The sequence below is a fragment of the Zootoca vivipara genome, chromosome 8, assembly GCF_965207765.1.
Source record: "Zootoca vivipara chromosome 8, rZooViv2.hap1.1, whole genome shotgun sequence".
NCBI lineage: Eukaryota > Metazoa > Chordata > Lepidosauria > Squamata > Lacertidae > Zootoca > Zootoca vivipara.
In genome coordinates this window covers 26,006,093-26,027,651 of record NC_142591.1, presented here as the reverse complement: position 1 = coordinate 26,027,651, position 21,559 = coordinate 26,006,093, and the positions used below count along the sequence as shown (strand labels likewise).

The following is a 21,559-nucleotide window of genomic DNA, read 5'->3' as shown; positions in this document are numbered from 1 at the left end:
AAGCAAGAGGCTGGATGAGGGTGCCAATCATTGGCCTCACACAGGGTGTTGCTGAAATTTGAAAGACCAACGTTCATCCCTGGTTTGTTGATGGCTAGTGAACCTTGACTTGTCTTAACTATTGCATGTTGTTATGTGTGAACTCAGCGCCTTTCCTTAACCAGTTTGTTTCTCTACCCAATCCCAGATGCATTCAGGCTTCCTCTTTCCCAGCACACAGTCCACTACTGTTAGGAAGGCTCCTTATGGATATGGTTAAAAGTAGGCATAGGTCTTGACCAATCTGAACAAAACCAAGAAACACAGCTTACAATCATGGGGACTGGGAGATGAGGAAAGGGAAGGGAACTAGGTAAAGCTGAAAAAGTTTGGCTCCTGCAGAAATTCAGAGGGTTGGAGCATTTGGAGGGGGTGAGTAGAGGTGGAGCTGTCCAGTGAATACAAAACCCAAGGGAATGAAGAAAGTAGGAACCAAAGGTCACAGCTATAGGGAAAAGACACTCTGGTGGGCATGATATATAATACAGAAGATGATCTCATTAAGGACAGGGCTGGGAACAGTGGGCATTACCTGAAAAAGGATTCAGGTGATGAGTTGCACTTGTTTTACCCCACCCTTCTAGTGCATTCACATTACTCAGGGCAGCTTACAGTGATTAAAATCTAAGCAACCCCACAAAAGGAATACAGCAGCAGCTTAAAAATAGAAACTGGCTCAGCAGGTAAAAGCGTTTTAAAATGTGCTGCCCACTTGATGGAGTTACAGATGTGAATTTTGGCTCCTTTGCAGACGGATCCTATGATTCAGTGCTCCAGGGGGAAGAAACATCCCAGAAATGACTCTGGGAGTCGTAAGGGAGATAGTTTTTGAACGTGGGACTGGAGGACCAGGTTTACACAACAGCCCATCCCCACTGCCACCTATGCAAAGCCTATGCACAACAGCCATTCCATTTCTTGCTTGAGAGATGCTCACACAGAATCTTTGCATAGGAGGTGCACAGTACCCACATGAGACCTGACATTTCCTCCATTCATCCCCACCCGTTTATGGAAGAACATTACTTTCGACTAAGAATGCATATTTATTCTTTTTTCTTAACCTCTGCTTCAGTGCATTCATGACAAGATCGTATGGGTATGTAGCTGCGTTTTAACAGTTTTTTAATTTCAGTTGTTGCTTGAAGCACTGTGCTGGAAATTAGACACTTTTAGTACTTCAATTATTGTTGATTTATTCCTCATTCTTGTAGATACAGTGAATGTAGTTACTCAAGGAAGGTTATCTAATTTTGAATGCCAAGCACCAAATCTCAGTGTACATCTTGGCAACAGCAAGAAAGACTTATTGACTTGAAATTTGTCATGCCAGCATGAGTGCCTTGTAGCATTTTCGTTTACTGCTTTGCATTAAATGGGAGAAGACAGGAAAGGAAAAAAGCCATTTCTTTTCCAGTCTGACACTGGACTTATCCGGGGTGCTAAATTATGTCAAGTCTTTGTTCCCAAATGGTGACCTTTGCTGAGCCCTATCTCGCCTGAGGTGAGCAGGATCTCAAGGGATCTTTCTTGAGGTGAATATGATATTTCTCTTTGTCTTTTACTTGACCTCCTTGGGTTAAATGGGTTTGAATTTAGCTCAAGTTCAAGCCTCCCAAAAAGGAAAGCAGCTTGCTTTTCACTCTGAATTAGTCCACAGAAGTTTGCATTACATTACATTACACTACATTACATTGCATTACATCCATACTTTGGCACATGATTGCATACATGACCATCACTCCCAGTTCAATTCCTATGTAGCTGCAGCTTCCTGTCACACAGCAGTCATAATGAGCTCTGGGCTTGGGCAGGTCCATGCTATGAACTGTCCAGCTGTGTGATGTAGCCTGCCTAAATAGTTTCCCCAAATTGTAGTTTTCTGTATGTCCTTTTCTTCCCCATCCTATCTCCAGGCCACAGAGGAGTGATTCAAAATGTTACACTAAACGGTGATGTGTGTGTGAGGATGGATGAATCCGCCCATTTTGGATTCCCTCAATTTCCTCCCCCGCCCCCAGTCCTTTCCACACCAGTTTGAGATTTATTTCCCCCCTTTAAATCCTCATGAAAATTAATCGGCAAATTTCTCATGATAAACATATGCTTGTATGCAATTCCTCCAAACATAGTGTATTTTAAAAGTTATTTTCTCCAATATATGCATTTCTACACACACTTTGCCCTAGTATATGCATTTTTTGGTACACACATCTTGGATGGAGGACTGCGTTGCAAAATTAAGAGAAGCACGACTTTTGAATGATGGATGTGTTTTTGCCCATGCATTGTTTTAGTCCACATTGACACTGCACATTTAAAGCACTATGATACCACTTTAAACAGTCATGGCCTTCCCTCAAAGAATTCCGGGAGCTGCCGTCTGTTAAGCATGGTGAGAGTTTTTAGGAGACCCCACATTCCACTCTCAGAGCTACAGTTCCCAGAGTTCCCTGAGAAGAGGGATTGACCATTAAACCACTATTGGAATTGCAGCTCTGTAAGTGCCAGTAGATAAATAGGTACCGCTACAGCGGGAAGGTAAACGGCGTTTCCATGTGCTGCTCTGGTTCACCAGAAGCGGCTTTGTCATGCTGGCCACATGACCTGGAACCTGTACGCCGGCTCCCTCGACCAATAATGCGAGATGAGCGCTGCAACCACAGAGTCAGTCATGGCTGGACCTAATGGTCAGGGGTCCCTTTACCTTTTAAGGGAATTGTGGCATCTCCTAACAACTCTCAGCATGCTTAACCAACTGCAGCTCCCATAATTCTTTGAGGGAAGCCATGGCAGTTCAAGGTGGTATCATAGTGCTTTAAATGTATCGTGCGAATGCAGCCTCAGAAAATGTGAATTAGAAAGGCCTGCCTCTGGATGTGAACTGGAACAATTTCCCCCTCATCCTCATATGTGTGGCAGATAGAAAATATATGTACCAAACCACCTAAATGAACACCTCTCATTTAATGGACATTTATTGCTCTCATCCTCCTGAACATATTCCAATGTCCGTTTCCTAGCAGCACATTTGTTTTCAATGACCTACCAAAACGCATCCTACAGCTTTGCTAAATCATCCCCCAACCTCCGAATCTGGCTTCTTTGTATATGCCACATGTTTTTCATTAGCTTTTTTTTTTTACTGTTTTCCCCTTCCTTTTCTGTAATAGCTGACACATATTTTTCAATTGCCTGGGAAACAACAACAACAACAACAACCCTGTAAGCTGTTGCAGGACACTATTAATAGGTTTGCCTCCAACTGAATAATATATGGGTGGCATAGCACATGTTTAGTCTTTCATCCTTATCTGTTTGATCATTACTTCCAATCTGCTGTGTGAGAAATGTGACTGGCATGTTGTCTGGAGTAAATAGATGCTGCAGGTTGAGATCATTTATGCATGGCTTGAATTTTGATGAAATTTTATACTGCCTTCTGGGCTAAATATTTAACCTAAGCGATTGTCCCAATAATTTGGATGAATCAAGCCTTTTGAGATGGAAATTTTACCTTCCATTATCTCCCGTGCTGTTTACTATAAAACCTTCTGTGAGTGTTAGGGAGCAAATTAAAAAAACAACAACAACACCTAAATTTGTTTTGGGTACTTTCCTCTCTCTTTTAGTTCTATGAGTTATGAAACATGAAGTCAAGCGGAAGTATGGAATGGAAGGCTGTTCACTGATTCCTGTTGAAACTAAGGTCTCCAGCTGTTTTTGACTACAACTCCCATCATGCCTAGCTAGCACAACCAGTGGGAATTGTAGTCCAAAACAGCTGAAGACCCAAGTTTTGGAAACCCTGCTCTACATGAAACATTCCCCACAAGGAAAAGCAGGCAAGAACCTTTCGACCTGATGTGCCCGCTTTATGTTTGCAAGGGTGTTGGTTAGTGGGAGAAGATTAAAAAGTTATAATCTCCAGCCTGAAGTGGGATCTCATTTCCACTTCATTCTGCTGCATGCACAGACCCAACCTAAGAGAATGGTACTCCTGTTCTACACCAAATGAATTTGACCCAGAACACTCTCCCCTGGCTGTATATTGCAGAGAAAACCAGGAAACAAACAGACTCTTGTGTCCACCATTCCCAAATGTCTTAGTGACGATGCTCTGATAGGTTTCTGGTGGATATTAAATCCCTGAGGAAACATTGCAATTCTTATCTGATCCATCCTCATGGTAACCCTGTGAGATAGTTCATTACCTGCCCCATTCTCTTGCTGAAGAAGTCAAGGACAGGCCTGGATCTGAGCCACAGTTTCTCATGCTTTCTCTGAGCAACACTCTGTCAATTATGCTCTCTTTTTCAAGCTGTTCTCTACATTTATTGGTTCTGCATGCAAATTGGGATTTACATAAGAAGCAAAGCCCCTTTTACATGTGTCGACACACTAACTATCAGACACAGACGTGCATGCAGGTCACTGATTTTTTCACCTACCATTCACTGCTAGAGATGCTTTTTGGAATACGTGGGCATAGTTGCTTTGCTATTTAATTAATTGGCAGTGTGTCTGCTTCTTTCCTTTCCTTTCTTTTTTTTTTAATAGGAAGTCTTTACGCCAGAAGCAATGTTTGAGATACTGGGAACATAAGCAATTAGCAAATTATGGTATGTTTAAATGAAAATAGTTTCCTGGCCTAGCACAATGAAGAAGGCTTGCAGCCATGTTGTTTCTTCATTAAACAAAATGACAAGGTAGCAATAAGTATCTCCTATAGTATAGACAAAATTAATGACACAGCAATCATATGATAAATCATCACAGTTGGTGTGTTCTGCAGCAGAAAAACACAGTTTTGTGTCCCCATCACACAACCACATATTGAATTTCACAGCAGGTGTGAAGCAAATCAATGTTGGCATTGACTACAATTAGAGTGACTTTTCTTTTTTAAAGCAGATTCCTTTTAGGAGTGTGGGGATGGGGTGGGGAAATACATTCACCATGCAATATATTTTATAAAACTTTTTCATTTCTTACCACTTTATGGAATAGGCAGTGCCCCTCGCTTATTCTGATATTCTTATTTATTCATTCCAGGGACACTTTTAATAGGAGAAACTGTGGAGTAGTTGCCCCAGGCAGCAGATTCCAAAAGGGACACAATTTTCCTGCCCCAACCTCTCCCATTTTAAAAATGAGCAGAAGCCTGGGGAGGGTTTTATTTTGGCTTTTCACTTCTTGTATTGTTGTTGTTGCTGCTGCTGCTGCTGCAGGCAACTCCCCATTTGCAAGGGGGTTGCATTCCTGGCCCCCACGCATCAGCGGAACATGCATCAACTGGCCCCACCCTGTTACGCCCCCAAACGCTTTCATAAGCCCCAGCCCCATTCTGCCCCATTTTCCAGTTACTTCAGGGTCTGTCTGTGGTCGTCAATCGGATGCACATAAAATGGTCTCTGCCTGTATTAGTAGTAGTAAAAAAGTAAAGGTAAAGGACCCCTGGACGGTTAAGTCCAGTCAAAGGCTACTATGGGGTTGTGGCACTCATCTTGCTTTCAGGCCAAGGGAGCCAGCGTTTGTCCACAGACAGTTTTCCAAGTCATGTGGCCAGTGTGACTAAACCTCTACTGGTGCACGGAGGACCGTGCCAGAGTGCCAGGAAATGCCATTTGCCTAGTCGTAGTAATAGTAGTAGTAGTAGCACCATTCTGAAGGTAATCAGCCCTGAGTGCTCACTGGAAGGACAGATCGTGAAGCTGAGGCTCCAATACTTTGGCCACCTCATGAGAAGAGAAGACTCCCTGGAAAAGACCCTGATGTTGGGAAAGATGGAGGGCACAAGGAGAAGGGGACGACAGAGGACGAGATGGTTGGACAGTGTTCTCGAAGCTACGAACATGAGTTTGAGCAAACTGCGGGAGGCAGTGCAAGACAGGAGTGCCTGGCGTGCTATGGTTCATGGGGTCACAAAGAGTTGGACACGACTAAACAACTAAACAACAACAAGTAGCAGCAGCAGCAAAAAAGTGGGGAAACATACCTAGGGCTCCTCACAGTGCCAGGTCAGAGCATTTATAGCAGGCTTCTTCGAACTCGGCCCTCTAGATGTTTTTGCCCTACAACTCCCATGATCCCTAGCTGGCAGGACCAGTGGTCAGGGATGGTGGGAATTGTAGTCTCAAAACATCTGGAAGGCCGAGTTTGAGGAAGCCTGATTTAAAGCACGAGGATGGGCAAGACAGGTGTCAGCAGTAGACCCTGACAGAGTACCTGTCCACAGTACACAGAGTACCTGTCCAACTGCACAAGGATGTCAGATGCTGACAGTAGCCCAAACAGCTGGCAGGGACTGTTGGCAGTGCCCACCTGGCCTTTTCGCACCAGCTTACCAGGAAAGGGAAAGGAACATGGCAGGGAGGTCAGTGCTGTGCAGCTGCATTGGCAGACCTAATCTTGTGTTCCCTCTGATGCATCCCCACAGCACTAACCTTTTTGCTGCCCCTTCCCTCTCTGTCCAAGTGCAGTGATTCTGGCACGGTGCTTAGATTTCCATCCTCCACTATGTGCAAGTTTGGTATTAATCAGTGCTCATAAGATTAACTTTCCTTTATATTTGTTAACTGTGATTATTCTGAGGGAGACAGCATGCCCAATTGATCATTAGTCATTTTTAGTACACTGTTCTGCCGGACTCTTTCTCTCTGCGTGAATTTTTATGTCCATTAAAACATGTCTATATGTAACTTTATTGTTTCTGACACCTAAATGTGTAGAATTTATTCTCATGAGCTGGAAGCGGTCGTTCAGCTCTGACATTTTAAGTATGACAATAATCCAAGTAATTGTCACTCATTCACTTAACTGGAGACATGTTTACTTCCTGAGAGAACTAATTAGAGTACAGTGTTACTATCTTTTAATTGCAAAAAGTGTTTCCTTTTGTTTTCAGTTTTGCATTATGCCACTGTTCTTCACAGCTCACGAACCTTAAAGAATCTTTTCATAAATGACACTCTACTGCCACCTTCTTTGTCCCCAGAACTCTTTGATATCTGGTGAAATCTCAGTATTCAGACATCGTTCATCCAATTAGCCGAGCTTCCTCTGTTTGCCAGCTAGTCTGAGATGTTTGAAAAATTCAGTCTTTCCGAATTTTTATATGAAATGACCTCATCTGCACTGCTTGCCTTAAACTGTGGATCAGAACTTCCACATCCACTGGATGTCACAATTGTGATGCAATTGTTGTCAGTTTAAATATTTCAAAATATGCATTTAAGTAAAAATGATAAGAGAGGAAAAACACATTTAGATGCTATTTTGGGAGAAAACAAATTTAAATACATATCTTGTGAGGATTTTTTTAAAAATAAAATGGCTGAATAATGAAGACCAGAATTTTGAGTAATAGGATGCAAAAAGTGATATTGACTAGAAATAGGTATAGCCACTCATCCCAGATCTAGTCTCACAGCAACATCACTCTGTGGAAGCAGTATCATAGCTCTCCTAGACAGTATCCAATGTATACTTTCTCAGTAAATCCCATTAAACCTTTCTAAGTAAATAGCACAGGCTGCTGAAATTCCTGATGTTTGGTACATTGCTCACACCCAATGCAATTTTTTCGCTTTTTTGTTGCTGTTGGTCTTAATATGTTTTAGTGATGTGCCCCTCAAATTATTATTATTATTTTGTATCCTGGAACAGAGTCTTTCATAAATCATTCAATAGGACTATGACTATTAGAGTCCAGAACTGTGGAAATAATGACACTTTGTTTATTACCACATTTTTTGGTTCCATCCTTCTTTCAAGGGAACAGTAGTGTTTACGTCCTAAATGACTTAGGCCCCAAATACCCGAAATACTTCCTTACTTTCAGACCCCCTTGGTAGTTCCTACAGCCTCAGAAGCTTGGTGTGTGTGTATGCAACCTAGAGCTGTAGCTAGGGGGTGATGAGGTGGGCACAGGCAAGGCCCGTCCCCCTCACAAAATTGGCTAAAAATATGTCTATAAATAAAAATAGCAAGGTGAAGTGCGTGAGGAATTGAATGGGTGGAGGGGGGTTGGAGGAGAGACGGAAAGAAGAGCTAATTTGTCCATGGTTAGGGGGCGCAAGATCAATCTGGGAGAGGGCATTATTTGTGCAATCTGGGAGAGGGCATTATTTGTGGCAGCCCGTAAATTGTGTAACACCCTCCCCACAGAGGGTGTCTGGCATCTTCATCACACAGTTTTCAGCAAATAGAGAAGGCACACCTCCTTACTCTGGATTTTGACACTTTTAAGATTTACACTTTTAGGTCCCACCTTATATCAGTGATTGTACGTTGTTCTAAACTGTTTTAACATTGTGTTTCAATTGTTGTCACCTGCCCTGGGACCTTAGGTTGACGGTAAATGATAATCATGGTAATATCCTCGATTTCCCCCCAAATTGCTGTGTGGTCAAGCTAGTGAGAGGCCCAGAGTTACCCAATAAGCTTTGTAGTTGAGGAGGGATTTGAAACCGAGTCTCTACAGATCATGTTCAGTTCTCTGTCCACTGCATGGCACTGGTTGCTGGAAGTTGGTGAATCTGCCCCTTGCAGGAACCTCTTAACAATGCATGCTTTTAAAAGCATCTGATGAGAATGCAAACACACTCCTGAAATGCAAGATTAATATCTTGTAATCAAGCTCAATTCTCCAATCTCAAGGAAGGTATTTTCCCAAACAAACTATGAGAGTTGCCGGCATTTATTTCACTGAGACTTGTGTGGGTGTACTGCTTGAAGAGATGGGTTGCTGGAGTGATTATTTTTACAGCCCTCTAACTCACTCTACACTTCCTCCCTACTATTAAGAGGTCAGCAATTTGGAGACAATATGAAAAGCACATGGAAAGATTCCAGCAGTCATAAATGGGTTTGCTTCAGTTTCTGTGAAACAAGCCCTTTAAAATAAAGAGAGAGAGCATGAGTAACTCGATTAAAGGCAATTGGCACATCAAAGCATGGAAGATACAGTGAATACACTATTAAACATCATGAATTAAGTTTTCTTTGTATCATTATGCATATCTAAGCTGCTTGGCTCTAGCTAATTCAATAAGGAGTCAAATGTCCTGATTTCGTTCCAAAAGCGGCCAATGAACTATCGCTAGGATAGATCCTAATGCACTAACAGGGCAATGCAATCCTATGCATGTTTATTCAGATGTAAAATCATAGCTGCCAAGTTATCCCTTTTTTTAAGGGATTTTCCCTTATGCTGAATAGGCTTCCTCGCGAGAAAAGGGAAAACTTGGCGGCTATGGTAAAGCTCACAGTGATTAATGGGCTTTACTCCCTAGAAAGTTTGTTTAGGACTGGAGTATTCCTGATTTTTAATATATAACTTTAAAGAGAAGGAAATAGGAGTGCTGGCTTCCCGTACCTGGCATCCTCAAAGATGTTACTGGATTGTGGCTCCATCTACCCTCCTGACCTGATGGCAACTGGAGTTGCAGATGGAGGAAGCAGTCAGTTTAAATTTCTCTCAGTTTCTCATTTTTTCCAGATTTAAGTTCAGTCCTCTACATTTGCAGGTGAGTTTGCAATCATCTTAAAGAAGCTCTCATGAAAATGAATTAGCATTTTATTGTGAATTTCTCCTAAGATGCACATTTACCCCAATATAATCCATTTCAGTTTCATGAATATATGCATATTTATGCACACTTTCCCTTAGTATAAGCTTGTTGGTGCATATTACTGGCTGGAGAACTGCATTACAAAATATATTTTTTAATAATATTTTTAATTAGTTTTTCCAATTTTACCAATTCTTTTAAAATACAGTCCGAACAAATCTCTCATATCTGTTGACCCTTCCATGGTGCTCTTTTAATCCCTTATAAAGCTGCTATGTTACTTATATTTTATCTGTTACAGTGGTACCTTGGTTCTCAAACGCCTTGGTACGCAAACAACTTGGTACCCAAACACTGCAAACCCAGAAGTAAATGTTCCGGTTTGCAAACTAAGTTTGGAAGCTGAACGTGCTCCATTTTTAGTGTTACGCTTCCATTTTGAGTGCCACACTTCTGTTTTGAGTGTTACGCTTCCATTTTGAGTGTTACGCTAAGGTCTGTCTGTTTTTGCTATTTATTTTGCTTTTTTGTTTTTGCAGCTTTTTTTGTTTTGTTTTTGTGACTGTGTGGAACCCAGCTCAGCCACTGATTGATTGATTGTGTGACTGCAGTACATTGTTTATTGCTTTCATTTTATGGATCAATGATCTCATTAGATAGCAAAATTCATGTCAAATTGCTGTTTTAGGGGTTGTTTTTAAAAGTCTGGAATGAATTAATTCATTTTGCATTACTTTCCCTGGGTAAAGCGCGTATTGGTTTTGGAACGCTTTGGTTTTGGAACGGACTTCCGGAATGGATTAAGTTTGAGAACCAAGGTACCACTGTGTATGCATTAATTCGAAATTATTAAACTATAAATTCTCTTCTGTTGCTATACTTCAAATCCTGCATACATTTTAACGCAACCATGATATTTTTTCCCAATTATTCCACAAAATATTTCCATTCTTCAATAATGTTTTTCTCATTTTGTTCTCTAATTCTCAGAGTTAGTCTAGTTATCTCAGCATATTCCATCGTGCATTACAAAATTCAATTTTTGCGGGCGCTGTCCTTTTGTTTGAGTATTGTTTCAGAAGGCCCAAATTTAGCTAGCTTCAGCTTTAAATGCAAACTGAATTGCACCTCTCCCCCGCATTTCTAGTTAGGAGTCCAAAGGCATCTGCAGAGCAGGAGGTTGGGAAAGGCTCTATCAGCGTATCACAATTCATAGGATTCATTCAACAGCTCTTGCCTTATTTCCCTGCAATGATTGTTTTTAGGGCAATCTGAACCTATTCTTTTCAGGTCCCTCTACTTTTCTTCTTTGCGCTGGGAAATTTGGTATCACATGTGACCTCCAATAAATGCCATGAGGAACTCTTGACAAGTGCAGTAGTACATTTCATGACCCCCAGACACAGAAAGATGTATAAATCACCAAGGGAGTGTCCCCCCCCCACTTTCCTCTGTACTGTATTTCTTCTTCCACTTCAAGAATGTGCTGAATGCCTCAAAAGCTCTGCAAGGAAAGAAAAAGTGTTCTATGGCTTTGCTGAATGAAAATGGAATGTATATTGACAGCAAAATAAAAATAAAATATGGTGCCCCCCCTTTTAAAAAAAAGGAATGCATATTAGGGGGGGGGGAGAGCTCTGGGAACCAAGTCTGAAGGGCAAGGGCAAAATGTTTTTGTAAACTCCTTAGAATCAGATTCATAGCTGAGTTTCCTTTTCATTATTTTCTTTTTGAAAGAAATATTTCAAAAAACAAACAAACTCAAAAACCCACCTCTTTTATAGGAAATTATAGCCCAGTTTGTATGATGGTATCTTAACAAATAGATATAAGAAATATCAACTCTAATATTAATAATATTACTTAATATATACTACGTATTTTAGTGTGCCATCTACATGGTCACATGTAGATGATGAAGACAAGAGTGCTGTATATCATAACCATAAAATGCATATTTCCATGAAATAATGAACAGATTGATATTTCTTGCATTTGCCGCTGCTACAATATGATAACAATTCCAGAAAATACAAGAGAATGTTCCCATAATCTTCCTATGTGCTTCCAGACCCAATTCAAGGAGGTGATGCTTGAAGTCAAATCCAGTTGAGTTCAACAAACTAGCACTTAATGTGATTATAAACCAGACTGTAGGAGAGCCAGTGTGGTGTAGTGGTTAAGAGTGGTAGACTCGTAATTTGGGGAACCGGGTTCGCGTCTCCGCTCCTCCACATGCAGCTGCTGGGTGACCTTGGGCTAGTCACACTTCTCTGAAGTCTCTCAGCCCCACTCACCTCACCTGGTGTTTGTTGTGGGGGAGGAAGGTAAAGGAGATTGTTAGCCACTTTGAGACTCCTTCGGGTAGTGATAAAGCGGGATATCAAATCCAAACTCTTCTACTTCTTCTTCTTGCTCTTTGCCACACACCAATCAGAACTCGGCTTCAGGAGATCATGCCAAGAAAAGATTGCATCTGATACCAGATGTCCCATCTGGGTAGGAAGATCTGAATTGAAGAAATGTTTTCCTAGATTAGTCATTGATGCCAGGGTCATATAAATGCAGTTAGAGGCACCAATATGGGAATGGGAAATTTTTGAACTATATTTCCCATCATCCCTGACCAGCCAAAGGGGGTGATTGGAATTAGAATTCAGCAACATCTGGAGGGCAAATGATTGTATAAATCTTTCGAAGGGAGAATGCCACAAGTGGGATCTGCAACAAACTGTTGCAGTTAGGGGTGGGGGAGAGATCTGATTCAGTTCGCATTTAAGGCCAAATTTATGAAAGCCCCACTTCCCAACACAATATAAGGACAAAAATACCGCCATCCTTTGAAATTATCTGAATTTTGTGGTGCAGTTCTCCAACGAACCAGTGTTTACAAAAATTCACATTCTAGCTAAAATGAACATATTAATGAAGACAGTATACCAAAATGTGTTATATCGGGAGCAGTTGTTTTTTAAAAATGTGTACAATAGCCGAAACTACACACAAAAATGCATTAGGGGGAATTTGCACTGAAATACTGGTGAATTTGCATGGCAGTTTTTTTGAGAATAAAATTTGCAAATTGCTGCGGAAATTGGGGAATTGAATTTAAGACTGAAAAAATGAGAAACTGGGAGAACCAAAATGGGCAGATCCTTCCATCCCTCGCCCACCTGAATTCGCTAATGAAACAAGCAGGAACTGCAACCAAATGTTGCATTCTGGAGTACGGGGGGGGGGTCAGGATTCCAACCACTCCTTTCTGTCCTCCCTGCGCTGAGTTTTCTGTTTCTTCCTCCATCACTTAGCATCACTTAGCACAATGGCCATTGTGCATATTCAGTTCAGAGTCAGCTGTTTAGGAGGGACCCCCAATAGATTCCCCAAAATCCTTTTTGTTCTTCTGCAAATCTTCGGCTTCCTCCAAGGCCACTGATACTTCCCTCTTGTGTACTGAGGTGGCATTCTAGCTACACGATCGAAAAGGCACTCGTAGTCTGAGAATTGGAAACCGAGGAAATGGTGATGCTATTCGTTTCTAAACTACCTGGGTAATATTGTATTGAAGCACAGGACAGAGTTCTGGGCTTGGGGGCTTTGTTTGTAAGGAAGCAACTCCCCAAGAGCAGTCGAGCAAGCTTGTGCATTGTCTGAATACCATAAATACAGCCAGTATCTATTGTGTCATATAACAAGCAAACAAAAAGAACACTGCATAAAGGCTTGCAGTTTCCTCCCTCTTTTCCTTTAATGCAGGAAGACCTGATTTCTGTAAACAACCCCCTAAAGGTACTCTCTACCAATCACAGCCCACTGCAAAATAGATAAGGTTCTCTTTATGTATCCACCATGTCTTGATTGTAATTTCTATCATGGGTGACATTCTGGTCCAGTTCTATCAGGTACATTCTGTGTGAGTCCTTTAGAATACTGTGATAAAACCCTGCTGAATATAGGATCATTTTGCCTTAGGGAAAGAGAGAGAGAGAGAGAGATTGTGTGTCAAAGTGCGCACAGTTCAAGGTGGATTTCTCATCAGATTTTGCAGTGCTGGGACATGTTAAAAAGAATTTTTTTTAAAAAAAAATAAGAGTGGTTCAAAAGGAATTAAATCTAGTTTTCAATGGCTGGATTTTCTTCAGAGCCATCAGCCCAAATTACACTCTGAAAGAGTTGACTAACTACAATAGCTCACTATAAAATGGAGAAGAAAAACTTAATGCTGGTATTCCATGATGCATTTTAGTTTACTGAAATTTTTCCAAGCCCATTTATCTTCCTCTTACCGATTGAACTTCCCCTGCTAAAGAGATACATTGAAAAGAGTTTTAAGTATAGCAAAATCTGTCGCAAATCAATTGATTCTTAATAACGCTTGTATCTCCTCTGATAGAAGCTCCCTCTTTACTTATTTAATGCTTCTTAATAAAATAGCACCGTTGTCTCAATTTTGAGAGACAAGTCACAATAAACATGGATAAGATTTGCATTTAAAAGCTTGCAAAATTTGCTCAGATAAATTATTCCCCCTGAACATTTGTTTCTCCCACCTACCAACAGCAAAATATTATGTTAAGCATGGGTGAAACCAGTGTTAATGTATCTGACAATGGTTAGAGTTCAATACAAGTAGAAGATAATGCCATGGACTCTAGGTTCTTTGACATTTCTCCAGTATTAGAACACCAAATCATTTAAATGTACTTGGAAAGGTGCCTGGTTTTGATTTCAAGGCTGCTAATTAGGCAGAACCAATCTCATTGAGTATTCTGTTCCAATATTTAATTGCATTCACTATTTTTGTTTTATTTTACAAACTTTTACGATCTAAACTTTACGCTTAAAAATGAGAGCTGCTGTAGCATAGTGGCCTGGAAAGTGAGCTAAGAAATGCCAGTTCAAATCTTTCATCAGCCACCAACTCATGGGGTGACTTGAAGCAAGTCAGCTTCTCAGCCTTAGCCCCTCAGTTGCAACAGAGTATTGACAATTGTGACCTATCTGATCAGGTTGTGGTGAGAATTTATCTGAGATAATATTTATCTGTTTGCTTGTTGTATTATCTGTTAAAGGAATATATATGCTGCCTTTCAAAAAGATATACCACAAACGCATAAAAGCAAAATAGCAAGTAAAACTGAATTATAAAAATATTAGGGGCTGCCGCACAAATTGCAGCATGATGGCATCCTTACAGTTTTATTATATAGTAAGCTATATTAAAAATGCTGTGAAAAGATATGCAGTCTCCAGAGTTGGAAGCAATCTTTCAGCAGCCATCTCATCAGTTCCAGATAGGATAGTAGAGACATAATTCTCTAGTAGGTTAGCAGCCTGCTGCATATCCACAAATCATGAGAACTTTTTGAAGCACCTAGGCAGCAACTACCAAAAAGAACATAGGAGGCAGGGGATAAGATTACTCTACACAAGCAATGTGGCTATATTACAGTAGAAAGGGGAATGTCGACAGTAGCGAGACTTGCTAACTTCAGTGGGTTCTTCTGCCTTTTTGCCACGTAAATAAAATAAGTATATAATTTATTTGTTTAAATTAATTTAAAAATTATTCAGAAGTTACAATGCAGCATTCTCAATGAATATATCCCTAAATAAGTATTTTATTTTATTTTTTTTAAAATGGTTTCTTTTTCCATCTCTGGAAGTTGACAAAGGTGACCAGAATCCTAGCCGCCATGGCCTAGCTAGCTATCCCAGTGATGTTTTCTTCACAGAATTGCTCTACTTTTGCTGTAAAGTTCCAACTAATACTGAGGGGGATCTTTCATGACAAGCAATTCCAGAGTCTCTTCCCCAGTGCCCTGCAAGCAAAGATGTGCTTTTACTTCAGGTTGCAGCTGGTGTTTTAGTGAATAATCATTTCAGGATTTCAAACAGTATTTAGTTTGGAGGAAGATGGAAATTTCCCCCCTCTAGTTAAAGCAAATGTCCTTGGGGAGATAGTCTGTGGCAAGGTAGGGAAGGTACAACATACCATATTCAGAGGATTCTCAGAGCAGAAGCAAGTCTCCTTATTGTTGTTCTTTCCCCCATCTTTTCTACAGAATGTTTCGCTGTAATTTTTTAAAAAATGAAAATGGGTAAATTCTGTAGATGGTTTACCCCCCTAGGATATTTCATTTTGTGTGTGTCTGGTTGCCTTAAATTGGAAATGTGTTTATTGCTTTATTGCATCTACAAGCCTCTTTCCTGGTGCTCGGTACTACTTTAATTCCCTAAATAATATGTTTAGCATTAGAGGTGTTTCCTGATCAAGGTCAAAACCATCTGGCCACTTAAGTACGTTGCATGCAACCTTCTTGCATCCCATATCTGGTGGACTGAGTCTTAAATAGAATTCAAAGAAACAGAAAAAGGAGAGAATTTTAAATGGATTCTATAACTGGTGAGTTTTTGTGCTGTGTGTGCGCACACACATACGCACATTGAAACATGGTTCATTGCATCAAACATGGGTGCAAATGTTTCAGTCTGCCATCTTTATTCAAAATGACACCCAACACCAAAACATGGAAGAAGACAGTCACCTTCACCTTGGGAACCCTCATGCTGAGTCAGGTGGCAATATTTCAAGAGGCGTTCAGGTCGGTGCACTTGAGACTCATCACACCAAATTGGTCAACAGTGTCTTCGGAACCATCCAAAGTGGAGGAGGCTGGACCCATGATGCCAAATTTAGTGAAGGCCTTTCAGATGGTGTAACAATATCTTCAGTGGCTTCCGAATCAGAACACATTGGACCTGGCATGCCGAAAGTCATGCCAAAGTCACATTTTGGTCTGCCCTCTTTATTCAAAATGGCACCCATGATTCAAACACTCCCACTGCAGAAACCCTTGTGCTGATTTTGGCAGCAATATCCTGAGAGGCAGCTGAATCTATCCAAAAATGGACAAAGCACTTTCTGAAATATATAGTAGAAGATTATACCAGGTTTTCTCCAAAGTTGGTAGGGAAATATATTTTTATGTAGACAGGCCTTCAACTCAGACCATAAGCTGATTTGAAAATGTGTTGCAATTGGTTTCTGCTGCCTATTTTACTGTTTTCGATTATGCTTTACCTGACTTGTTTTTATTGTTTTTTACTTGTCTTTTTAATGCTTTTTGAGGGAACTCCCAGGGAGGGTATGCTGACGGACTGCTGGGTGCTGAAAACTGCCCTTTCCACCTGTACAGGCCTGCCTGCTAAGACAGAAATTCACTTGTTCTCTAGGGAAGGGAGAGGAAATTGGTTCAGTTTGCATTTTAATGTAAATGTAAAGGGACCCCTGACCGTTAGGTCCAGTCGCGGACAACTCTGAGGTTGCGGCGCTCATTTCGCTTTACTGGCCGAGGGAGCCGGTGTATAGCTTCCGGGTCATGTGGCCAGCATAACAAAGCCGCTTCTGGCGAAACCAGAGCAGCACACGGAAATGCAGTTTACCTTCCCGCTGGAGCGGTACCTATTTATCTACTTGCACTTTGACATGCTTTCAAACTGCTAGGTTGGCAGGAGCTGGGACCAAGCAATGGGAGCTCACCCCATCGTGGGGATTCAAACCGCCAACCTTCAGATTGGCAAGCCCTAGGCTCAGTGGTTTAACCCACAGTGCCACCTGTGTTTTAATGAGAACCTACCTATTTTGCACTTCCGCCCAAAAATTCATGAACAATGGCTTTTCATTCAGTCTATGACTGAATTCATCACTGTTCTATGAAAATCAGGAGAGTTGTCAGCCCTCACTACCGGTATTATCTCATGTATGTTTCATGGACATCAATAATCTTCTAGGCTTTCCAGTCTTTCATTTTAGGAAAGGTGGGTAGAGAAGAGTTAGCATCATATGCCTGGCACTGCACCTTGCAAATGTTTCAGCTACAAAAATAAAAATAAAAATCTGCATTTTAGGTCCACAGGTAAGCATCCCTCCCCCACCATGTTCCGAGTTGTTCCTGTATAATTCCACTTTAAGATAATTGAGTTGCCCAAGTGTAACTGAGGGCAGAATTTCTCCTTCAGGATCTTTAACAGAGTTGATGAAATATGAGCTAGAAATAACACAGCTTGAGTTTTAGATTCCATGCTGAGTTTACATGCCTAGCATTTAGGGCGGAGGGGGGGCGTATATATACTCATAAATTGAGAAAATGCACTCTGGAACTCATTGGGATTCGGTATATATTGTGCTCCATGCTATCAGTTTTACAGGCAATTCCCCCCCCCCCCCAAGTCCATTTACACTTGAAGCATAATTTGGTGGCTCGACTCTTCTGTTTTTCAGCTCAGCTTGATTTGCATTCTAATAGGGCATCTTTAGGGTCAGATCCTTCAGCATTCTTCATGTCAACAGATGTATGCCTTTTCAAGAAATCGGGCATAGTCCATGTCATAGCAATCTCTTAGGTCATAATCAGCAATCTGCCTTGGGCAACTAAGGAATCATGCATTCCTGATACCCAGCACCAGTTCAGGAGTCTAACCACAGTGCTCTGGATCAAATGAAGTTTTCCAACACTTCTCAAAGATAACTCCATACACAGTACATTACAAAGAGGGACGCAGGTGGCGCTGCGTTCTAAACCACTGAGCCTCTTGGGCTTGCTGATTGGAAGGTCGGCGGTTCGAATCCCTGCGACGGAGTGAGCTCCCGTTGCTTTGTCCCAGCTCCTACCAATCTAGCAGTTCAAAAGCATGTCAGTGCAAGTAGATAAACAGGTATCGCTGCGGCGGGAAGGCAAACGGTGTTTCCGTGAGCTCTGGCTTCCATCACGTTGTTCTGTAGCACCAGAAGTGGTTTAGTCATGCTGGCCACATGACCCAGAAAGCTGTCTGCAGACAAACACTGGCTCCCTCGACCTGAAACTGAGATGAGCGTCACAACCCCATAGTCGCCTTTGACTGGACTTAACCATCCAGGAGTCTTTCACCTTTACCTTTTACATACAACTAAGGCATGCGGGACGCAGGTGGCGCTGTGGGTTAAACCACAGAGCCTAGGGCTTGCCGATCAGAAGGCCGGCGGTTTGAATCCCCGCAACGGGGTGAGCTCTCGTTGCTCGGTCCCAGCTCCTGCCAACCTAGCATTTCGAAAGCACATCAAAGTGCAAGTAGATAAATAGGGACCGCTCCAAGCAGGAAGGTAAACGGTGTTTCCGTGTGCTGCTCTGGTTCACCAGAAGCGGCTTTGTCATGCTGGCCACATGACCTGGAAGCTGTATGCCAGCTCCCTTGGCCAATAATGCGAGATGAGCACCGCAACCCCAGAGTTGGTCACAACTGGACCTAATGGTCAGGGGTCCCTTTCCCTTTCCCTTTTTAAGGCATGTGCTGCTGTGGGCAGATATGACGTATCAAGGGATGGACAAAGTACCCACAACAGCCTAAGCCATGCAAAGGCACCCCAGCCACAATGGCCACCTGCACCTATGCCTGTTACCACCTTGCTTCATCCAGGTAAACAGCAGTGATGCCATTATCAAGAGGATGAGTCTGGGATACTTCTATGTGCACTTAGAGGTCTCGTCTCTCTGCATCTGGTGCTTCCCTTTACCACCTCCATCTCCTTCCTCTATCATCTGACAGCTGCTGTTCTCTGGCCCATCCAGTGGTGGTGCAGGATCAGTTCCTCTCCTGACCAGCCAGTATGCGCTGGTGATGCTATCTCAGGTCAGACATAGCTAGGCTGCTTGATGGGAGTGGTGCTCATTTCCCAAGCTTGCGTTGGCAGTATTCACCCCTATGATACGTGAGAAGCTCTCTGTTATGAACCAAAGTCAGAAGGGACAGAGCACACCATTGTTCTTCTTTTTAGGGGGAAAGATTTGTGCATGTCAAGAAATTGGGTTAAATAAATAGGGATCCGTGTGTAGAAGGCACTGGTTATTGCGTTTCTTCATAGGATACTTTTAAAAACAGTAACAGCAGCAGCAGCATTCCCCGCATGCTTCAATACCAAGACCTTTAGGCTTTTTGAATGTTCAAAGTACAGCACCGATATAAAAATAATGCTACAAGTGTGTTGACATCCTGCTTGGCAGCCTGAGCTGCTTAGTCATTTTAATCAATGGAGATATGCACAACAGTTAGAAGTTTCCAAAGGTCAAAGAAGCGACTGTCTTTTCAGCTTTGAATCAGCAAAGATTTTCCAGTTTCTTGCAGACATAATGCCAAGCTTGCATCTGTGCGTCTGCCTTTTTTCTTTGCTTTGAAGAAGCAGAGTAATTAACTAAAGGGCAGATCACACCACATTGAGCAGTAAATGATTGCACAGTGCAACTTCCTTTCTGCTTTCTCTCTCCTATGACAGCCAGTTTCAGCGCAGCTCTCAGGCTGGTTTATATATAAAAATGGGCCAATGAGCATCATAGAACCATTAAACACTTAACTCATTGATTGTGAAACAAAAATCTATACAATAGCGCTGGCACAATTATTCCCTTCTGAAATGGGCCTTATTGCTAATACAGAGAACAAATAAGCTATGCAATTAAAGAGATCCTGAACTCTCCCAAAAGGTTTTTTTGTGTGCTTTTGCATCATTATCAGCATTAATTAATTTGTTCAGGGTTTTAAAACTGTGGTGGCTTAATTTTTAACCAACGGCACATTTTGTTGTAATAGTGCCATTTAGAACCTTTAAGAGACCAAACAACAGCTGACTAGCCAAAGCTTCCCAAGGATATCTCTCGTTTTATGATGAACAATCTTCTATCTACTGCTTTTTATAAGTGCCCTTTTATAACTGGCTTGCATTTGTGACATCCTCATTCATTTATTTTATTACTACCATTAATTATAGTTTTGAATGTTAGTTTTGGAGGTCTCCTGACCTGCCTCCAGCTGCATTGCTGCTGCACACCACGCTAGAACAAGCTGTATGGGCAAGGTGGCAGTGAGGTCAGCATGATGCAAGTGCACCAACAGGAACACCGGATTGGCTCTGCCAGCACACTTGCCCCATGCAGCCTTGCTGCCACCTCTCCTTCCCCTTCTCTGCCCCAGTCTGCAGCAGCATTGCAGCCAGATGGAGGTCAGGTGAGCAGCATAGCCTCACCTTGCCAGTTGTTCCTCCTCTTGGTGGTTTTCTTCTGTCCTTCTGCATACTCCTAACTTAAGTGTCACATAATGCATTTTCAGGCTTAGACTGTTTGGTTATGTACCCACTCATTCCTCACCCACTGCCATCCTTGGCAGCCACCTTTGTGAGTGGCCTCAGAACAGGCCAAGGGCGTCCCAGATGCAGAGTTTACCTTTCATGTAGGGGAGACCCTTGACACCTCTCTCTCTGTAATCAGCAACTCCTTGTTCTGTTCTGTTCCCTAAATACACCTGAATAAAATGGAGCAGACTACTTCAAATACAAAGCAGTGCTGGATTGTCAAATAGGCAGAGTTGGCACTGGCCTAGGGGCCCCATGCCGTTTAGGGGCTCCACAACAACAGATCAAAATAATATTGATTTGATCTTGAAAGAAAATTACAATTAAGCTTTCTTGGTTCAATGTTATCTCACTAGAGTGCGTGCACAAGCCCACCCCACCCCCTAAGGTTTCGACTGCCTAGGGACCTCCACAGGGTTTAATCCAGCACTGATACAAAGTATATAAGGCATTGTCAAACAATGTGCGCATTCATTTTCATGCTAAGAGTCCATTGTGTTCAACTATGATTGCATCGTCTTTCCTATCTCTGCCATTGCAGCTGCCACCCTGCGGTTGAAACAAGTGTGTCCACAAGCATCACAAAGCACCTCTACTTTGGTGTATATGCCATCTTTTCTGAACTTGGAAGGGGACACTGGTATTCCTGGGACCTGTGGTCCATTATGCTGCTAGTGGTTTTGCTCTGGTTTGCCCGACTGTATCTTCATTATTTCAGCCAGTGGGTCTTACTTCACGCTATTTCAGTTCCTGTCACGAAGTAAGTATGGAAATGAAGGTACGT

General features: G+C 41.9%; 1 protein-coding gene across 1 annotated transcript in view; it reads left to right on the top strand.

Annotated features, from left to right (window-relative positions):
• LOC118090247 (uncharacterized) overlaps positions 1-21,559 on the top strand; it is a gene marked incomplete at its 5' end in the record, with an annotated part of 136,561 nt that overhangs the window by 71,925 nt on the left and 43,077 nt on the right. The window contains one exon of the mRNA XM_088675166.1: positions 21,317-21,535. Within this exon, the coding sequence (XP_088531292.1) occupies positions 21,317-21,535 (219 nt within the window). The remainder of the gene's footprint in view (positions 1-21,316; positions 21,536-21,559) is intronic.